Consider the following 20,558-nt stretch of genomic DNA (forward strand, 5'->3'; position numbering starts at 1 on the left):
ACGGAGGAGCCTCGGAGGACGATGGTGGAGATGGGGTGGAGGTGGGTCGAAGCACAGCTGGTGGATCCGTAGATTTTGGGCCACATAAAAGGGTTCTTGAGTGATGATTGGCTGAAGCGGGAGCGACAACTTGCATCTGATTGGCTGAAGTGGAGGCATGGCAAATGGATGATGCAGGTAGGCATAAATTCAAGTCTCAGCTTGAATTTACACCTTGGCTTCATTTGTCATTTTTTTCTCCCATTTTGAACATCATGACTATGAGTCATTTTTTTCCTAAATTTTTCAGCCATGTTTACAAGTCATCTTTTGTAAGCAACTTTTTCCAGGCATTTGCAGCAAATTAAACAATTCAATATCTAGTCATATCTTTCACTGCTGTGCTCTGGTTTTACACCACAATTCTTACTGCTGAAGTTTTCCTGGGCAAAGCAGATTAGATTTAAGCATTTTCCATCTTTTTACAATAATAATAAAAAAAAGAGAATAGGCTGAAGGCACAGGTGACTGCAAGTTCATCTGGCAATGATGAAAATCTTTATTGTCCCACATCAGCATCTGTAGTTGGTCTATGGCACAATAAATATTGCGGTGATATGCCCCGTGACACTGATGTGCACAAACTGGAGTCCAAATTTCCTATCATGGGGATGAATGCAGTTTAAAGGGTTCACTCTGAAGCAGGCAGAGGCTCCTGCTCATTTTATCAGCCCAGGCTGCTGAGGATGAAGGCTTCACACACCGAGCTGCCACTCACCACACGGTAAAAGTGATGGATCTTCATTGGTGATGAAAACATCCGCCGTACATCTCCAATGCAAATGAACTATCTGCCTCGTTCCAAGTGAACATAAACGCACAGATGTATGTTTTACCCTTGACGTGGGTTTCGGCAGGGTGACCTTGAAGATGCAGCAGAGATACAAAACCCAGAGCTTCTGATGTCCGTTAAGGAAGTGCTGCATCTCATTTTGTGGAAATGGTTTCAAGAAGCTTTAAATGGTGGTTTTATGGACGCAAACTTGGGAGTCGATGTCTGATTTAAAAAGCCAGAGGAAGTCTACTTTCAGCTGTAATTTAATGTAGCATCCATTTAGACATCAGGAATTATTAAATGTTTATGAGCACTTCGTTCCAACCTCCCCCGGGTTTCATTTAGCAAACACCAAATAATGTCCAAAGATGGGGAAATGTTTTGTACTGAAGTTGATGGGCTTTTTAATGAACATGCGCTTGAAACTGGGAAAAGAGGACTCAGCAGAGGACCCGATATTGAAACGCAATCTTAATCAGAAATCTTTTCACAAAAAAATTATTTAAATCATCATGTCTAGCTGCCAACTACCCATGTTGAGTTGTTTCTGCTCTGCAGATGAACAAATGCTTTAAAAAGTGACTTCATACATACTTCTGACTAAATGCAGTTAGATTCCTAAAAAAAAAAATAAAAACAGGATATTTGTACTTTGCTTATTTTTTTTTATTCCGTAGATTTTTAATAGAATGCAAAGATTCATTACCTGGAAACAAGTTCAAACACTGCATCTGATGAGACAGAAAGAGCAGAGACTGCCAGAGACAGGATCATCATCATCATCAGTATTAGAATGTAAACTTTTACAGAAAGAGATGATGCGATGCCACGTGAAGGCATCTATATTTACTGGTCAGAAAAAGTGAGACGGTGAATAAACGACAAAACACTCCCCACAAAAACATCTGCAAAAGTGTCACAGAAATATACACTGAAGACAAAAGATAAATTCATCCTTTTTTCCTCATCCGTGTGGCTTCACCTGCACTGCTTTTCTAAAATAAAGGAATTTACACCTTTCAACATAATCACACATTTTATTAGGGAAGCATTTGCTGAGGAGAAAAATTGAAAGTTTACCTTAAAAAAACAACAACAACCGTTCCGTTCTAGAGAAGGATAAAGCTGGGGTTGGGGTAGAACCTCACGTTTGAAAAACATGATTGGCTGAAACACATACTTCATATCATTCGCACAGGAAATTTGCTGACAAGATAACATGGCAAATAACAGATTGGCAACAGTGCAGATTGCTCTAGCTTGCAGGGGCTGATTAGGAAAATAGAGGATAAATGGAAAGTAATTATATCATGAAATCTTTAAGCATCACTGAAGGAGCAAGCTGGACGAAAAGAAATGATAAAAAATTATGCTCAAGTGGAAGAGAAGCCAGACAGAAGGGATGAAATGTCTAAAAGGAGGAAGAGTGAGTCCATGCTTGTCGTTTGGGTTAATCTTCTCGTCAATGCATCGCTTCCTGTCCGTGTCGGTCTTTGGAATGGCGTTAACTGGATGGTTGCTTTAGTTTATTCTCATCTCCTTAACGGCGGTATCCGAACTCGTCTGCGTCGTCTGCGCGGAAATCTCCGTAGCGCCAAATGTTAAGCTGGTGAGAAGAAAAAGGCTTTAATCAACCACAATGGGAGAAACAACCAGACATATATTACACTTAATTCCTGCAAAGCTGCGAGGGGCTGCCTGCGTCGCTGTCCCTCTTTTTTTTTTTTCCTTCCGTCTTTTTCCATCCAACACCACTCAGTCTATTACTTCTCCTGTTCCATTACCCAGACAGTGCATCGCCTCATAAACCGCCACATGCATCCTTTAAATGTCGCAGTTACCACAAAGTGGCTACAAAAGTGTGCAGAGTTATGCAAATGTTATAAAACTGTCCCATCTCTTTGTTTGAATGCATAACTGTGTCTGTGTAGGATGTCTTTTTTTTTTTTTTTGGTTCTCAGGCATGTGCACTCAGCTGTTAACGCTGTGATTCATAGCTAATTAGCAACTGTGCTAATTAGCGCTACTTATTAGGGATGAATGAAATGAATGAAGCCATTTTCCATTTCTCACACTGCTGCCTTTTTTTGTGCTCCTCCCCGACATCCTGAAAACACGGCAGCGACTCGGATGTGAATCAAGCTCACCGTTACAGTCACATGACTGTCTTTTCGTGGGAACGCGCCAGAGAACCACAGGGTAAATAATAGAGCACAGGAGCAATGTATTGTTTAAGAACTGCAGCAGTAATGGCTGACCGTTTCTGTCGCGCTTGTTCTATCTAGTTGACGCTATTATGGAAAGATTGTCTAACAAAAATGATACATTTACTTTTTATTTACACAGGTTAAGTTGGTTTATCACCTAAAATCCATAAGAAAACTTTTACTTTGTTGTAACATAACATTTTCACTCCCATTTGGAAGCGAGGAAATAAAAGATATCATCACTGATAGATTCTTGTTCCATCAACAAGGAGGAAGTGAGGAACTGAAAAAAAAAATGTTAAAAGCTACTTACCCTGGCACTCTTGGCAGATTCTTGGCTGTTCAGGTACTCTGTCACCTACAGAAGAAAGAGATGAGCTGTTAGCATACCACATAACCACGTCACGTCTGCCTTTTTTTTTTTTAAAGGATTACAGTGAACCGATGCATCATTTCCACCGGCTCTTCAAGTGGAGACATTTCCTTCCAAGAATGCAGGAACGTTTCTCGCTGAAAGCTCAAATTTCTAAGAGGAAGGGTACATGCTCACTCTCCATGTAACAGAGGTTGCGAAGAGCAGCGTGTTCTCTGAAGATCAACAGGATCGAGGTAACACACTAGACGCAGCCTGGTTATGTCACTACAGGGAGTGTGGGAAGCGTTTCAGAGATTTTTTGACGTCACACGATGGCTCACTTTTTAGGGTCAGTGCTTTCCCCGCTGCGTGCGGCGCATCACTCTGCTCTTCGTGCAACAACTTCAACCGAGATGAGAGCCTTCCTTAAATCCTCCTGCCGCTCTAGCCTTGGGCCAACACCTCGTCAGTTTGGAGTAGCAATTTATAATCAAGTGCAGTAGCAGGCCGCCATAAGGGAGCCACGAGCTAAAAAGGAGCACAGGCCCCAAATGTGATCTTGATTTTACTGTACAGCAGTGGGGAAAAGGAAAACTTTCCATGCTGTTTTTCTTAAATGAAGGTCAAACTCTTACACTGGTGAAGTCATGGAGTCACTCTTCTAAATTCTATATAGTTTTAGACATTGTCACAATGATGCAAACTCATTTTCCTCTCCGGTTTTCCAGAGGCCAGGCGTTAAATATATTGCGTTCAAAATTTAAAGATGAAAATGGACGGATGGATTTTTGGAAGTGAGATGCTGAAAGGTTTGTCTTTTTTGAAGAATTATTACAGTAAAAGGGGAAAAAATAAATTATTTACTGAGTACACAGAATATGTAAGAGTTAGAGGAGGAATGAAGGCCAATGTGCAAACGTGGAGCATACTGACTGCTTCTGCTAGAGCAGCCATTTAGCCTCTTTGAATGAACCAGTGATGAGTAATAGGACACAGGGTCGGGGTGGGGGCAGAAGAGGATGGAGCGAGCGCATATTTGTTTAGGTGGATAAGAGGAAGTATGGACCTTGGAGAGTTTGAGTGGCAAGCCCTCACAGTGAAGGTGTCCTTCACCATTTCCAATATCAGACCACATTATGTACAGGATCTGAACAAAGTAACACCACGGCACGCGTCCCTTTTCCGTCACTTCGGCGGATAACGTCCACGCGGCAGATGAAGGATTTGGGCCTTTTTCTGGGTCAACACGGCGGAAATCAGCTGCAAAAAGGAGGAACACGGAATCAAATTTCACTCGGAGCAAAAGACGAAACCATGTCACGGATTCAATTGTGCGCCGCTTTTTGTAGCTGATTACAGCAGCAGACGAGCTGGCGTGCGCTCAAGCGCCAAAACAAGCATGCCAGATGTTAAAACAGTCGAGTGGGATGGGGATGGATAGGACTCTGGAGTTTAATTGCTTAGCTAGCTTGTGCACATAGGTTGATTAGATATCTGCGCTGCACACGGCACGGCCAAGATAACAGACCTACAGCTGGATCGTGCGGCGGCTCTGAATGTGTGCGTGTGGGTGTGTGAGTGGGGAGGAAAGTGCTGTGCCTGCACAAGGCATCCATCAAAGCCAACTAAGGCAAGAGATTTTTTGGAAGGCGGACGAGTATGGCGCGTTAGTCCCACCAGGCAGATGTCACCATATGGAGGACCCCACCAATGATATTTCACAGACACAGACACACACAAAAAAAGGCCGTAGATGCCATTTGGGCTCTGTAGGGGGGGCTGTCGGAGTTCACATCATGTTTCGCGGTCTTCCAAAAGCAGCATTTAAAACTTAGGCGGAGGACAGTTGCGTGTCTGAAACCCAAGCGATAGATTCCAGAGAGAAGATAAAAGCACAAGGAACGTGCATCTTTCAACAAGATGCATTCAGTTTTTGTTTCTTTCCCCCCAAAACTAATTATAAGTCTCCATGTAAATGCAAAAATATTTCGCAACAGATGCAAAGTCGAGAGCTCTACAAGACAATATGCAAAGATGAAATGTTGCTGTACTGAAAGTTTCACTCGTCTGGTGGGGAGGGCGCCTTTATCAGCTCAACCCTCATCTTTCACCGTTCTGCACACTTCAGTTCAGTGAACACAGCATCCAATCAGTTGAACTCTAGATTTTCGTGTTTTTTTTTTGTTTTTTTTTGTTAAACAGCGCCGTGTATCAGGCGCCGGATCCGTCTTTCACTGCTCTTCTATGGACTCCAGTGGGGAAGGCATAATGGCTCATTTATGACTCAAATGCATGCAAAAACCCACCCGGCGTGGCGAAGACAAGGAATTTTTCTCATTTAGGAAACAACTGTGGCATGAAATACGCAGGAAGGAAGGCGAATGCAAGATGACGGCAGCGAAGTGTGATCCTGAATTTGGTTAAAAAATGTTTCAGCAAAGCAAGGAAGACAGTAGTAATTAGGAGAACCTAAAGATGGTTAGTTTTCAGATGAAGCGCAGTTTTCGAGAGATAAATATTGATCATAGGGAAGGGAGCTGAAGAGAGAGAGAGAAAAAAAATGCAGTAATTGTGAAGAGCTTGGGTAGGAGAGAGCAGCTGGTGGTGGTGTTTGTCTGGATGACCCAACAGAGCTCCCATATGCCAGACAGATGCCAGTATGATGAGTGGAGACCATAGACAGTTTTGCTAAAGATGTTACTGCATGTTCAAGAAAGCCCCCTAAAGGGTTTAATTATTTTTTAAACCACAAAACTGCACGTCTCACAGTTTTTAATCCATCAGTTCCTATTTACCTGTACTACTTTGAGCTGATCTCATTGCCAGATACAAGGAAAACATATTTCCACGAATACCACAAGTCAGTTTGAGTGGATTCAGGTAACTGACATTAGTATAAATGAAAGACTGTGTGTGTGCTGTTGTGAGGGCTTTTGGTGAGCTGAACGACAGGTGGTGCGGGCCCGGCGCTTTGGCACCGCTTGGTTTTTCTGACTGGCTGTGAATCTGAAAGAGCGAGCGGAGCGCTGGCCCTCATGCCATGTCCAGGTGGTGTTCTGGTGAACGTGGCGCGAAAGTGATGGACGTAAGGATGAGCTGCACGTCTTTAGCAGGTTGAGCCCTTCTGGTGAGTAGGTAAGCTGCCGTTTTATTTATTGATTTTAAAGCTGGCGAAGGACAACTTAAGTTTGGATAAAGTGCACAGAAAAAGGTGATTATTAAAGGTCTGTTTACGTACTTCTTGACTTAAGTCACTCAAGTGAAGAGGGGGAAATAAGGTAATGTATGCTAAGCTTTTAGAGTCTGTAATTTAAAGAAATGACAACTTTGCCTTAGTTGACATTTACCTTTTCTGTTGTTTTTTTTGTCTTTGTTGCTCAATCACAACTTTAATAGGGTAAACAAATATTTTTCTCTTTTTTTTTTCCATAACTGGAGGGAAAACACTGAAATCAGATTCCACACCCCCTTTTGTTCTCTCATGCAATCTCAGACCCTCTCTGTCTGCACAGAGAGCAGAAAAACTGCACTAAACAGTCATCATCAGAGCATGCACTGGAACATAACGGCTTTTATGTTTGTAGCCCACACTGTTTCAAGTTGAGAGTACTTGGCTGAGAGACGGTCCTAAGAGACGTCTCTGGTTCAACATGCCCATGCATGAATACTGCATGGCAAGCAGAGAAGAGGCCAGGCTTTTTTGGGGGGGGCGGGGGGTTTAGGGGGTGAGGGAATAAAAGGGGGTCTCTTCAGACTTGTCATCTTACAAGTGGTTTGATGGAGAGGAGCTTGTCTTGTAAGCATCATAGCTAGCCAGAGAAAGAACTCTCTAAGGCCTGTCATGGCTGAGTGGGACGAGGGAATCCCAAAGTGAACATCAACATGCTGAATGGGAAGCAGGTTCACCATACCTAGTCATCATCAATGAGGCTGACCACGATAACTGCTAAATACCTCTTAACGATTATGGTCAGCAGAGGAATTTGTCACCATGTGGCTTATGTGCATCACTACGGTTTGGATTAAGTTACTGGGTGGCTATAACCAGTCTAACCAAGGTTTGATTAACTCTGGTCCTGGGTTTAGTGATGCCCAGTCTTAATGCAGTCAAAGGATATTGTTGATTTCTAAATCCTACAGGTTCCAGCTAAACTACTCCTGACGGTTTCTCTTTTCTTAACAATAAGCATCATGTGCTGAGCCAGCAAATGGCAACAAATCATCTTTTAAGTTGCTCTCAAACATCAGCATAATAATGTCAGAGAAGCTAGCGTGTCCTGCTGGGAAAGTACTTTCAAACGACGCTGTTGTGTTAGTCTTGTTGGCTAAAGAGGGCCACAGATGTTTTGTTCTGGATGTAATCGCCAAGTTAGGAGAGTTTCAAACTTGGGGGAGATGGTGAGTGTCTGTTATTAGAGCACTGCTGTTGGATGAAACGCGTCAATGTGAACAGTCATTATCAATGTGGATGCCAATGACTATCCTTGAATAATTCTTTTCCTTACTATCGATTTTGATAGTAGCGATTAGCTACTATCAAAATTGTTGAATATCTTAAGATATTCAACAATTTTATTAGAAAAATGTTTCAGTATTTTGATAATAGAAACAAAGGGAGACGAGTGCAAAGGGAGACAAGTGCACATCATATTTGTGAGGGTCAGTGCCACTGATCTGAGGCTGGCTGGGATTTCTTCCTGTCGCCTGCTGGTTAGCCTCCCCTTCCAGCATGGCTGTCGGAGCAGATCAGACACTTTGGTGGGAACTAACATGACAAGCCCACCAGCATGGGTTCATACAGTTAAGAGGTCACACTCATGTAACACAAAAGATTCATATACTGTCCAGCTCTCTTCCAAAGGCACCTTGTAATCAAAGGAGATTACAGTTTTGTTCCAATTAGAATCCTTGAATATGCATTTTCTTTTCCAGATAAAAAAAAGAAAAAAACAACATCATCTTGGTTCTCAGAATGATGGAAAATGATGGTGGGCAGACATTTATATGCATTCATCAAGGAAGATAGACTACAGTCTGAAGAGACGTGTGCCAGCTCGGTCCTCAGATCAACGATAGCAGGAAGACGTGAAACCTGGCTCGACTTTGTGTAGAGTCAATAATGACGGAGTAAAAACTGCCCATTTAAGACCCCATCTCCAATATTTCTTGTAAAATAGATATCGAGCCTTTAGTGGGGAGAATACCTGCGGTCACACAGCCGTAGAGCACAATGAGAGTGAAACCGTAGTTAAAAAGTGAAGATGGCAACTTGAGAAATCATTTGGGCGAAGTTTCCAAAAAATGGTTAGAAACTACTTATGGACTTTTAAGCTTAGTCAGAATGTGATCAAAATCTATAGACATAAATATTTGTTGTTTTTCCGTTTCACTTTGAATTTGCAGATTTTGTTAATTAAATGCCATTTCTTGTCTAGCTAATAGTCTCACCTGTCAACTTTTAACATTTGTTAACACGGCGGACTGCCCTAGCATGCTACGACTTGGTTTAGCAAGTTAGACTTTTTCCAGCATTGGTATCACTGAAGAATGAGACAAGCATAAAAACCACAATATATGGACGAGTAAAACCTGGTCTAAACTATTCTACACTTCACTATATTTCTATTTCTTTGATTTGTGGCAGTAAAAAAATAAGATTCTTTAAAATGCTTAAACATAGTCTTATCTCTAATGTACCCTGTACCACCGCTCTGTCATTAATTTTAATCCAATAATTTTTTTCTGTACTTCATTAAAACATGTGTAATAACTATGAGGGCCAGTCTGCTAATGAGCAACATCTGGGCTACATGAAAAGAAGATTGCCCAACAGGAATAAATTTGCAGCGGTGCATCTTGAGTCAAGAAGCGCTACGTTTCCATGCAGCACACAATCAGTGTCCTTAGCTGTTCTTTGCAGTGGATTCCATGATACAAAGCCTCCTTTGCAGTATAGTATATGTGCCAAAGTGCAGAATAGTGCTTTGATAAATGGAACGAGCCATCCCTGGAGGCATCCTGCGCGTGAGCCTCCTCACTTATTTCCTGTATGGATTCCCCACATCCAGCCACACAGCTCAATCTTCAGCTACACTCACAAACTCCATTAACACAATTACCCCGCTGTGCCATTAACTACAGTGGGGGTTCTAACTGTGAACTTTAAAACAAACCACATGAGGCAGTGTGTGTGTGCAAAAAAAGAAGAAAAAAAAAGGTGCATAAATAACAAAAATCTTCTTTGCATCTTAAGCTTCTCACAACTTTTCAAGTTGCCTAAAGCGTTTTGCAACTTCAGAGAGCGCTGCTTAACGTTTATACATGAAAAGAAGGACCTCCGTATGAACGCAGCAACAATATAGGCAGAGAGAATAAAAAAAAACAAAAAAACAAAACTATATTTCCCAAGGGGCTTCCTGGGTAATTAAAGATTCCTCTACTCATCTCTCACTCTCACACTTAAAAAGCTACCTCACAGCTGTTTTCCCCACAGTCTACCTTCTGCTGACACACTCTGGCAGGCACACCACCTCTCACTAAAGGTCTGACACAGGTGTTCAGATACATGAGCTTAGCCTGTAAACGCCGCTGCTATATCTTAATCTAGTCCTAAGGGACAGTTTAGAGATGAGGCCTGGATCGATACTGCAGAAGTGAGCGCTGGTGATTTATAATAATTGCGCCAGCGGAGAAGTGACAAACGCATCCGTATTTGTAATTGACTTGTGATTAGCAAACTGGAGATTATTAGCTTGTAACGCTAATGGACTTTGCGGGGCTAGCACCACTGTCAGTTAGCTGAGGTGACTGGACGAGACAGTCGGCACCGAGTGGCCTGCCACAGTTTGAATCAGTCATGTCGCTGGCAGCTGCTGACAGAAAACACTGGTGAAAAGCAGCCGAGCACAACAGATAGTGCTGCTAACCACACAGCCATCTTCCACTTGAGCTGCCATGACAGACTCATTACGTCTCGGACAAAGAAATATCAGGTCCGGGTGCAGACTTCTGCGCGCTGGTCTAAAATAGATGCTGCGGTGTGTAACCAATCAGGCAGAAAGAAAAATACATTTCAGGTCTATTTCTAATTCTGTTGAGCCAGGTATGCCTTTTTTTTTTTTTTCCTCTTTCCACTGAGCGAATACGCCGTTCATGTCCTGCACCTCTGCCTTCGCTTTAAATAGTAAAGGAGGCATTATGACATTATCAGCAGAAGTCTCACAGGGGCAACATCAGCTGATGCAAGCTGCAAATAATCACACAACATTTTAAATCAGAGCTCATTATCAGGCTGCTGCCAGGTCTGATCTGAGCAGCTCTCCACTCTAATTCCTGGGGATTATTACTCATCATGACATAGCACTGAAAGACAAAATGCAAATTAGAGCACACAAAAGCCAAACAAGCTTCCCACCAAATGCTGTGCAGATCACTTGCCGTTGCTCCGCTTGGATAAAATGAATACCAAGGGCTATTAAAAAATAATAAAAATAGGAAAAACAGTCGGGGGGAGATTGGTAGGATTTATTTATTTTTTCTAACTGATACGGGCTGTCAGTCTATGACCGGTGTCAGAGTCTGGTCCGCATTGCCGGCAGTAAGTCGGGCTCGTTTCCGGTGAGAGTTGGACTCCGCCAAGGCTGCCCTTTGTCACCGATTCTGTTCACTGTCTTTATGGTCAGAATTTCTAGGTGCAGCCGAGGTGTTGAGGGGATCCGTTTTGGTGGCCTTGGCCATCTCTGCTTTTTGCAGATGATGTGGTCTTGTTGGCTTCATCGGAACGTGATCTGCAGCTCTCACTGAAGCGGTTTGCGGCCGTGTGTGAAGCGATGTGAGGCTCAGTGCCTCCAAATCCGAGGCCATGGTCTTGAGCCGGAAAAGGGTAGAGGGCCTTCTCCGGGTCAGGGGGGTCGTCCTGCCTCAAGTGGATGAGTTGAAGTATCTGGGGATTTTGTTCACAAATGAGGGAAGAAGGAAGCGGGAGATCGACAGGTGGATTGGGGCAGCGTCTGCCGTGAAGCGGGCGCAGTACCAGTCCGTCGTGGTGAAGAGAGAGCTGAGTCAAAAAGCGAAGCTCTCGATTTATCGGTCGATCTACGTTCCCACCCTCATCTATGGTCATGAGCTTTGGGTCATGACTGAAAGAACGAGATCACGGGTACAAGCGGCCGAAATGGGATTCCTCCGCAGGGTGTCTGGGCTCTCCCTTAGAGAGAGAAGCTCAGTCATCCGGGAGGGACTCAGAGTAGAGCCGCTGTTCCTCCACGTCAAGAGGAGCCAGTTGAGGTGGCTCGGGCATCTGGTCAAGATGCCTCCTGGACGCCTCCCTGGTGAGGTGTTCCGGGCACGTCCCACCGGGAGGAGGCCTCGGGGAAGACACAGGACACGCTGGAGGGACTCTGTCTCTCGGCTGGCCTGGGAACGCCTTGGGGTTCCCCCGGAGGAGCTGGAAGAAGTGGCTGGGGAGAGGGAAGTCTGGGCCTCCCTTCTGAAGCTGCTGCCCCCGCGACCCGACCCCGGATAAGCGGCAGAAAATAGATGGATGGATGGATGAATAAAAGCAATTTGACAAGCGATAACAAGAAGCACCAGAGGATAACCCCCCCCCCAAAAAAAAAACTAAATGCAAGAACAAGCAAAGTAATTAAGAAGTGAGTGATAAAAAGATACAAGTTTTAGGGAACAAAGGAAATAAGATCAAGTTGATGAAGAGAATACTGCATCTTGCACGCACACTTCGCCAAATTCCAAACTTTATTTCATGACGGATGAAAAAGTAGATGATAATCTTCAACACTGACCAGTCGGAGAATAGCCTTCCCACACCATAATGCTGCCACCACCATGCTCTACAATGGCCATGGAGATTTCAAGGTGATATGCGGATTAGTAAGGCTCTCACATTACAAACATTATCTCAATGGTCACAACATGGCAACATCTGGCAGAGCTCAAGGTGTGTTAGTGCTAAAATTAAAACGGCAGAATTTGACAAATGTATGAGGAACAGAATTTAGAGGTATAGATAAAAGAAGAGGGAAGTGTATTAGTGAGTCAGTGTGGCACAATGCCATTGTTTTAAGAGTTTATAGAGCCAGGACCATTTAAGAGAAACTCAGCTTATCTGCTCTGCCTGAGGAGGGGGAACGTATTAGGGGTTGTTAGAGAGGGGGACTAAATGTTTGTACACTGAGAATCAATCAACATGGCAAACATTCATCATCTCTGGTTTGCTTTATATATTAACTTTTTTTTTTAATACTCCATAGCTGTTGTTTTAATTTCATCGTAATAAATTCAATTAGCTTTTTGCATAACCCTACCCACCCTACACCTAAGTTTCCCATTATAGGAAAATCAATGCCGACTTAATTACATAATTGTCAGAAATTCTACTGTAGGAAGAAGAAGAAAAAAAAAATCTTCCACCAACTCAAGAATAGCAGTTGCCATCGGGGGCAATCAGACCAAATGACATGGTTGACACTGCTCTAAATCTGGCTGCCTGAGGCAACTATTACTGAGCTGGTAAGCTTTGCTAACAGCTCATTTATGACACCAACATGCTGATTACATGTAGCCGTGGCCGACACTTTTTATGGCAGTCACTTCACCTGGCAATCTACAAAGTACAGCAGAACTCCACCCTAAGGGGCTGTTGAAACAAAAACAAACATTGGTGCAGAAATAAAAAAAGTTCCCCAGATCTATATCTGAATTACAACAACATTACCAAACTTCATTTGGGAGTATTAAATCTGCCTAAGTGGATACAGTGTGAAAATATTACATTGTCTTGGTCATAATTTTTGCTCGTCATCTGGTTCCCCCCCTTTGTCTAATTCCACTTACTTCCCCAATAATCTGCTGCAGGCATTAAATCATAATGCACGTCCCATTCTGGGTAAAAATGCTAAACAGCAGCTGTCCATATGGTGTGCATCATGAGCATCTACTAAAGTACAGCTTAAGGTGGAATGCACTTGAAAAAGAAATAAACTCCAAATGGATGAAAATCCCCTTCCTGCTGTCTCCCTCTTGGGACAAAGCCACCCTCAAAGACTGGTGTTAACCTTCAGTGCACTTATGACTGACTATTAATGGCTGCTCAAGTGCCAATGAACATTACAGCCCATCTGTTATATAATGCTTTAGAACTTGAGTACAGATTACAGTGACCATGTTCCAATCCCCAGCACTGGATAAAGAACAGACAAACAGGATGAGATGAGGAAGGACAAAAGTCACTTTTACATGTGGGGTTGATTGTCTGAGTGGAAAAGGAGGAGGGGTGTGAACGAGGACGTGGAAGACGGCGCTGCCGCACTGTAGCGCCGAAGGCTAAACGAGATGAAAAATGAGGCACGGATCCAGGTGGCGGCAAAAGGTTATATCTTAAAACATTTTTTGGCTGTTGCTCCTGCGGGACAGTATTTTTTGTTGTCTCACCAGCAGCAGGAGTCGTGGCACCCATGAATCTCTAAGCCGGCGTGCACCTTGTAAACAAATGACTCCACACAAACACAAGTACTGTAGATCAAAGATGCAACCATTTACTAAAGCAGCAGGGAGAACTGTAAATTCAGCCGGATGACGCTGAGAACAATAGCTCATCTAAACCACTTCATCACTTGCTTACATATTTATCTTTTCAGCACACATTAAAAATAAAAAATAAAAAAAAAAGCAGAACAGGTGTGGAATATGTCTTAACAGTTGTCTTTAACATGGGGTTCATTCAGACCAGCCCCGTTTTAGAATGCTTTGTAATTGAGCTCGTCTTTGTTTGCCTAGAAAGTCCGGTTCGATCGGGGAGGTGGGAATGCGCAGTAGAACCCTGATGCAGACCAAAACAAACCAACTCCGGTACGTTGAATGCATATGTGAAGGCCAAGCAGACCGGAGACTGCTCCAAAAGCAGGAAGTGAACTCTCCCGCAGGGCATCCTGGTTGAATACAATCAAAACAGATTCATGAGACAAGAGCTAGAGGGAGGAATGGCTCGCAGACTTCTACCAAAGACAAAAGAGAAATCCTACAACTGCTAAAATCTGATGTCTTTCTATTTTTGTTGACATTTCACAAAGAAGGAAGTTGCGCTTTGTTACGCTTCCCTCAGTGGCTCTTGGTGCAGCGCCACCGCAGGCGAGGAGGTGAACAGGTTTTTCAAAAGGTTAGCTTTGTTTGACAGTGCGGTGTGAAAACGTAACAACTGATGCGATTTTGGTCCCCAACTTAACTGAGTCTACCAGATGTTGAGAAACAAAATAACAAAAAAAAAATTATAAAAAAAAGAAAGTGTGACTTGGATAGCGTCTAAAACGTAGTCTGATCTCCCTTCTGCTCATTGTTCCAAGTAGGATAAATGGAAGATCTCAATGATACTCAGAACCGCAACTCAGATTATGTGTGGAATTACCTTCAGGAGAAGCTGTAGAGCTTCACTTTAACACAAACTTGTAAGCACTTTGGCAACACTGCTGCTTGTTAAGCTTCCTTCAGATCAAAATATCAAGCTGTAGCCAGCAAGGAGGGGGCAAATGGAGAAACAGCTGTTGCATACTAAACAGGAACCATTAGATCCTACAAAACCTAAATCTGTGTGCAGTCTATAAGCCTATTAGTGGAATAGCTAGGGGGGTTTAATCACTGTCATTCGTCTGTAGGGTCCATTATGCCAAGACTGAATTATGGTCACTCACTCCACTGTGGAGGTCGGAAGTCGAAATACTCTCACAATGCACACTCTGAGGTGGGAGGTAAAACTTCACGGACAAGTGGGCTCTTACAAACAACTTTAGGCTTTGATCACCGTACCTCGTTGTTATTTAGTTAACCTTTCCACTTTATGGAAACATTTAACCGTTTCTTTGTGCATTTGATTTTCATATAAAAGACAGTGATTAATATTAGGGCTGTGTAGGAGCAGTACTTGTTGTAGCAGGAATCCATATCTCCCATTTACTTTATCTTTGATGTACAGAGCAGCTTTGAGTCTGCAGGAGGAATTAGCATAACGAGTGAAAAGTAAATGAGCAAAGCTTCACCGTTTGGCAAAATGACACTGCAGCGAAGCTTAAATGTACACTGATTCAGTCACAATTTTACATGCAGTTATAATAGGCAGATGTGCCATTAATTTTGAGCTTTTAATTATTTTTACATTCCAGGGTTGCATTATTATAAAGAACTTCAATGGCCTAGTTCAAAATAAGGATAAGGAAAACAGAGGAGTCGGTGTGAGGTCTTTAAATTTTAACAATCCTGCCAGTAATTCTGGTGCATCAGGGAAATGAGGAGGACCAGCTCCAAATTCTTCACTTTCACATAAATGAACTCCTAGGCGGGTAACGCTTGGACACAATGAGGTGTTCTGACAGGACAATGACCCTAAACTGATTAAAGAATGGATGAATCGGGTTCAAATAGCACTTCAGGAATGAAGACCCGGAAATTTATGGGCTGGGTCGTTCCAAGCAAACCAACCAATTTAAATTAGCTTCACCGTTTTTGATATTAGAAGTAGTCAAACATTCAGCCAAAGTGATGTCAGAAGCTTCTAGATGGCTACAAAATGATTGTGGTTTCCCTGGAACTTGCTAAAAAAAATCAAAGGGGAGTTTGTATAAATTGAAGCTTATTTGTTTCCAAATATCACATAGAAGTCTCTTGTAATGTAGTCATTCCACCATGAACAAAAAAAAAAAACTATTTAAAAATAATCACAGTCCAAAATTAATAAGACAAGAGCATTTAAAATTCTGACCGGAGCTGTTGCATTTAGAGATCATTTTGAGCATACATAAAAATGTATTATGTAAGAAGTAAATATCAATTGTTGCAGAAAAAAAAAAGAGCGAGAGCACAAACAAACTGACCTCGGAGGAGATGAGTCACATTTCTCTAACGGGATCAGTAGATTGGAAGATCATGTAATGAGAGTTCTTTTTTACCCAACCTGGCAACGGGCTACAAAAGACGTATTCAAATACGAAAATAATGGCACGCAGACAAATCACAGCCGTCGCCTCCTTTATGTCCGACTCCGATTGGAATCCGCAGCGGTTTGTAAATAACGGGGAGCCAAGGGACAGAAAAATACGGTCTGGAAAAGAATAAACCAAAGGGTCCATCGTTGCAGGCATCCTCTCCATCATGTTGTCACGCAATGCTATAAACAATTCGAACCTGTCCGTCGCAAATACAAGCACTTTTACTTTGACGTGTTTAACTGCTCCGCTATATTACAAACTGCAGCAGCTGTTAAAGAGATGCCGGTCATGGCACTCTCGCTCAATACCATTCTGACTGCAAGGACTTTGGTGTCCATCAATATTTCACACCCAAACAAGAAACAGAAAAGGCACTTAAAATAATACACATAAAAGAGCCAACATCAGCACAAACGATGAAATATCAGTCCGTGCAGCGTCTCGCACCCCCGCCTGCTCTTCTCAGTCAAAGCAGCTACAGCAACAGAAGGAATCTCTGAGATCGTTTTAATGCTCCACTCACCATTTTCTGCAGGTACTTCTCCTTGCGGACGTCCACCATGACCAAGCCCTCTTTGACCAGGCCCAGGCCCACGTCGTCCTTGGTGTCCCCAAACTGTATTGTGACGTGTGGGCAGGTGGCCCCCGAGTACTCCACGTTCAGCAGGCACTGGCTGTTTTGGATGTCCCGCACCACACAGTCCACCACATCAGCACGGGCGTCCTCCTGGAGAAGGCAGGGGAACAATCGGTACACTTAAGCAGTTGAGACGAGGTTTGTTTTCGATGGGCAACACTTTTTTGGACGTTCATTTTGAAGAATATAAAACTTGACTGTGCATTTACAGCAGATAATTCAACACATGTCTGGACAAAAAGCTAAGTGGATAGATGAACAGATGGTTTGATTGATGGTCGGTTAAATCACAGGTGAAAATAGATGAGAAGACCATGGATAAGGGAATAAAGAGTGCAAATACAAATATGTTCCTGGAAAATGCTCAAAACAAAATCTATAATTTTCTAGACTGCAAAGGAACACTGGGATTTCAAATATTAACTTGGGTTAAAAACAGGGGGAAAAAAACAAAACCCAGACTACGCAAAAAAAAAATAATTTTTTTGTGTGTGTGGAATTGCACAGGAAGTCAGCGGCCAGGCTACACTGGTGCAGGACATCATTTCAAAGCTGTCCTCTTCTCCCTTAAACTTTTCAACTCTTAAAATCCATCAATTAAATGAACATATGGAGAAGACGATAGCGACACAGCTGCAGCAAAAATCTTGACCTCGTGTCCTTCAGCAGACGGGGTGAAAATGAAACTAACAGAGTTGACACCTTCGGAAAAAAAGAAGATAGCACAAAAAGAAAAAAACAGCCCCTCTCCCCTTCCAAACAAAAAACAAAAAAAAGAAAAAAATCAGCTCCTGGCCATTAACCATCCCTCCCCTACACCATCTATCTCTTCGCTACCCTTCTTTCTCGCCCTGGTCTTGTCTCCATGGTAACCCCCTTCCAGCTAGCCACCCTTGGGCATCTGCGTGTCTGGTGTATGTGTGAGTGAGCGAGTGTGGGCAGGGAGGCTTATTCGAGGAACAAAACTAGAAGGGCCTTTTTTGTCCCCTTGTCTCCCCCCCGGTCAACTTGTCACAGTCGCCGTGGGGACGCTCGGGGCGAGGGGGAGACGACTGCTGCTGATGAAGAATGGAGTAATGCTTATGAAAAGACAATAGAAAATTCATAAGGACCTTTCAATGTCTTCATCTTTCACGCTACGCATCGAAAAGAGCAGTTTGATATAGCGACGTGTAGATGAGCAGACTTAAAAATATTTTTTTAAACAGTTCGCCCTGCACAGATGTAGACTTCACAAGATCTTAAACCAATTTCTTTCTTGCTAATTTTTAAACTATAAAAACAGATGCTAACAATTATTCGTTTACAGCAGATATTTTTTTAGTCATAAGGGAAAAAAATAGAAGTGGAACAGATGGATAAACAGCCGAAACATGACAGGATCAGAGGCAGGAGAACTACAACTCCTGGAAATACTTGTCCAAATTTAAAAAGTAGGATCTCCGATTTATATAAATGCTTTAGACTCTATGACAAACCATTTGTAGGTCAGCCATAAGTCAAACTGTCAGGGCTGCATTTCATCTCGACACAGGCAGGCTTTTAAAATCAAGTTTTAGCATCAAACTTCTCTTGAATGTGCCTGAAAACCTTTATGGAAATTACCGTCACAAACTGTACCCCACTTCACAAAAAAGCTGGAAAGATGTGAGATGTCGGACGCGTTTGTCGACCTTTAATTTGCCATTTCAGCTTAAAAAAGTCATTTCTTGTTGCCAGTGGATTTTGCCATGACTGTGATGGGAAAATGGGAAATGGTAATGCAGTATAAGTGAAAGGAGCTTATAATTTAATGAGCTGCCTTTTCTTAAAAGAATTTTTTTTACTGACAGTCTCGATAAAATTTTTTATCTCCAATTAGCTCAAAAAGACAGAAAAAAATATTAGTGGAGCCATGTGAATGGCATGACAACCTTTAAAAGGGGAAAACACAATCGAAAAATGTGATATTTTTTGCACCAAAAGTTGTAGTTGCAACAGCGAGGCGTCATGGATGTGACATTCACGATGCCTCCTGCTTTGATACAAGTCACCAGGACACGTCTCAGGTAAAAAATAAAATCTAAAAAACCCTCCCTATAAAACAGAAGAACAGTAGGAGTTTGTCACGGCTGACACTTTTTGAAAATACTGTCACTTTACAGAATATCTGATGAGAAACAACAGGATGCAAGCAGTGGGATTTCATCCAAATGGCAGACTTTTAGTCTTAGAAAAGAACTTTTCAGAGAGTGACTAAGACGCCAATTATGACTTGTGAAGACAGATGTGTTGTGCAGGGCATCAGGTGGCGGGTTACGGGAGGAAGGCAGCAACCTTTCCCACAAAGCTTCTGTACCAGCGGGGGCACCATGCTGTCAGTGTGTCAGATAGCAACCAGAAGAAACGGAAATCTGAGACAAAACGGAAAGTTGAGACGCAGAGGCGACGGAAAGACGACGGAGCAGAAGAGGTGTAAGGTGTGTGTCAGTCTGGAAGGTGTGCTGCAGGGTTTTAATGCATGTGTATGGGAGCTTTAACATGGAGGTGAACCCTGTGTCCCACGGGTTGCTCCAACAGATGGGCTACTTCATTACTGACTCATGAGAGGTGGCAGCACAGACCTCAGGCCGCCTGCTTTTCATTTATCATTTTTAGGAAGAAAGTGAAGAACATTTGGGGAAAAATAATGACATTTTCAAATCTAATCAACTGTTTATATATATATATATATATAAAACAACAAATCAGCTTGCATTTATCAAAAGCAGACTTTAACTCAATAGGCACAGATAAACTTCAGCAGCATGGCCAAACAAACAAATCCTGCAACTTGATGAATCCCGGGATCACATCTAAAGTGGTCTGCATCTTATGCAGCCAACGTGACACAGAAATCTTCTAAAAGCAAATCGCACGCAGCAGAATAAATCCAGGACTTAAGTCGGCGCCAACAAGGCCTATAGCTAAAGTAAACCCGCTTCGGTTTGATTTGTATGCAGTCGGCTCAAGATGCCGTCAACGAGCCGACCCCCTGACACACATGCACACGTACGCGCCTGTGGTCACTGAAGGTTGAGTAAACATGATTATTGCTGCAGGAAACAGCGGAAGGTGCTCAACCATGTTCGTACTCCAGCGCACCAAGTAGATATCATCTCTACATAGGGAAATAACAGTGCAGGCTGCTGAATAAGTGAAGGGAATGTTATCAAATTTGTTCAAAAAGAACACAGATGGTAAGTTTTTTTTTCTTCTTCTTCTTTTTTTTTTTTAATCTTTGTGCAAACATGAAAAATCAGTGACATTGCGTTTGTCATTGCTCTCTTTTGCTTCTGTTACATCTATTATCCGAGCGCGGGCATCGTTTTCACAAGACTGCCTGGAATGGAAAGTCAGCCTTGGCCTATCAGCTCCAGACTTATCACCCGGTGTGATTTGTGAAACTCAAACACTTCTCATGTCGTGCCAGGAAAGTCAAACTTTCAAAAGTTGGCAGAAAGGCGGGACGGAAGAAGCCGATGTCTCGGCTAATTCCGGCGCTCGTGGCTGCAGAGACATGTCTGCTCATCTG

At 42.8% G+C, this 20,558-nt stretch overlaps 1 protein-coding gene across 1 annotated transcript in view; it reads right to left on the reverse strand.

Annotated features, from left to right (window-relative positions):
* Positions 1-1,473: 1,473 nt before the first annotated feature.
* The window catches only part of snd1 (staphylococcal nuclease and tudor domain containing 1), a 169,079-nt gene continuing 149,994 nt past the window's right edge, over positions 1,474-20,558 (reverse strand). Inside the window, exons 22-24 of the mRNA XM_008400601.3 lie at positions 16,892-17,095; positions 3,335-3,379; positions 1,474-2,420 (exon numbers count right to left, since the gene is read on the reverse strand). Of these exons, the coding sequence (XP_008398823.1) occupies positions 2,355-2,420; positions 3,335-3,379; positions 16,892-17,095 (315 nt within the window). The 3' untranslated portion in view covers positions 1,474-2,354. The remainder of the gene's footprint in view (positions 2,421-3,334; positions 3,380-16,891; positions 17,096-20,558) is intronic.

Source organism: Poecilia reticulata, chromosome 23 (assembly GCF_904066995.2).
Source record: "Poecilia reticulata chromosome 23, P_reticulata-male-v2, whole genome shotgun sequence".
NCBI lineage: Eukaryota > Metazoa > Chordata > Actinopteri > Cyprinodontiformes > Poeciliidae > Poecilia > Poecilia reticulata.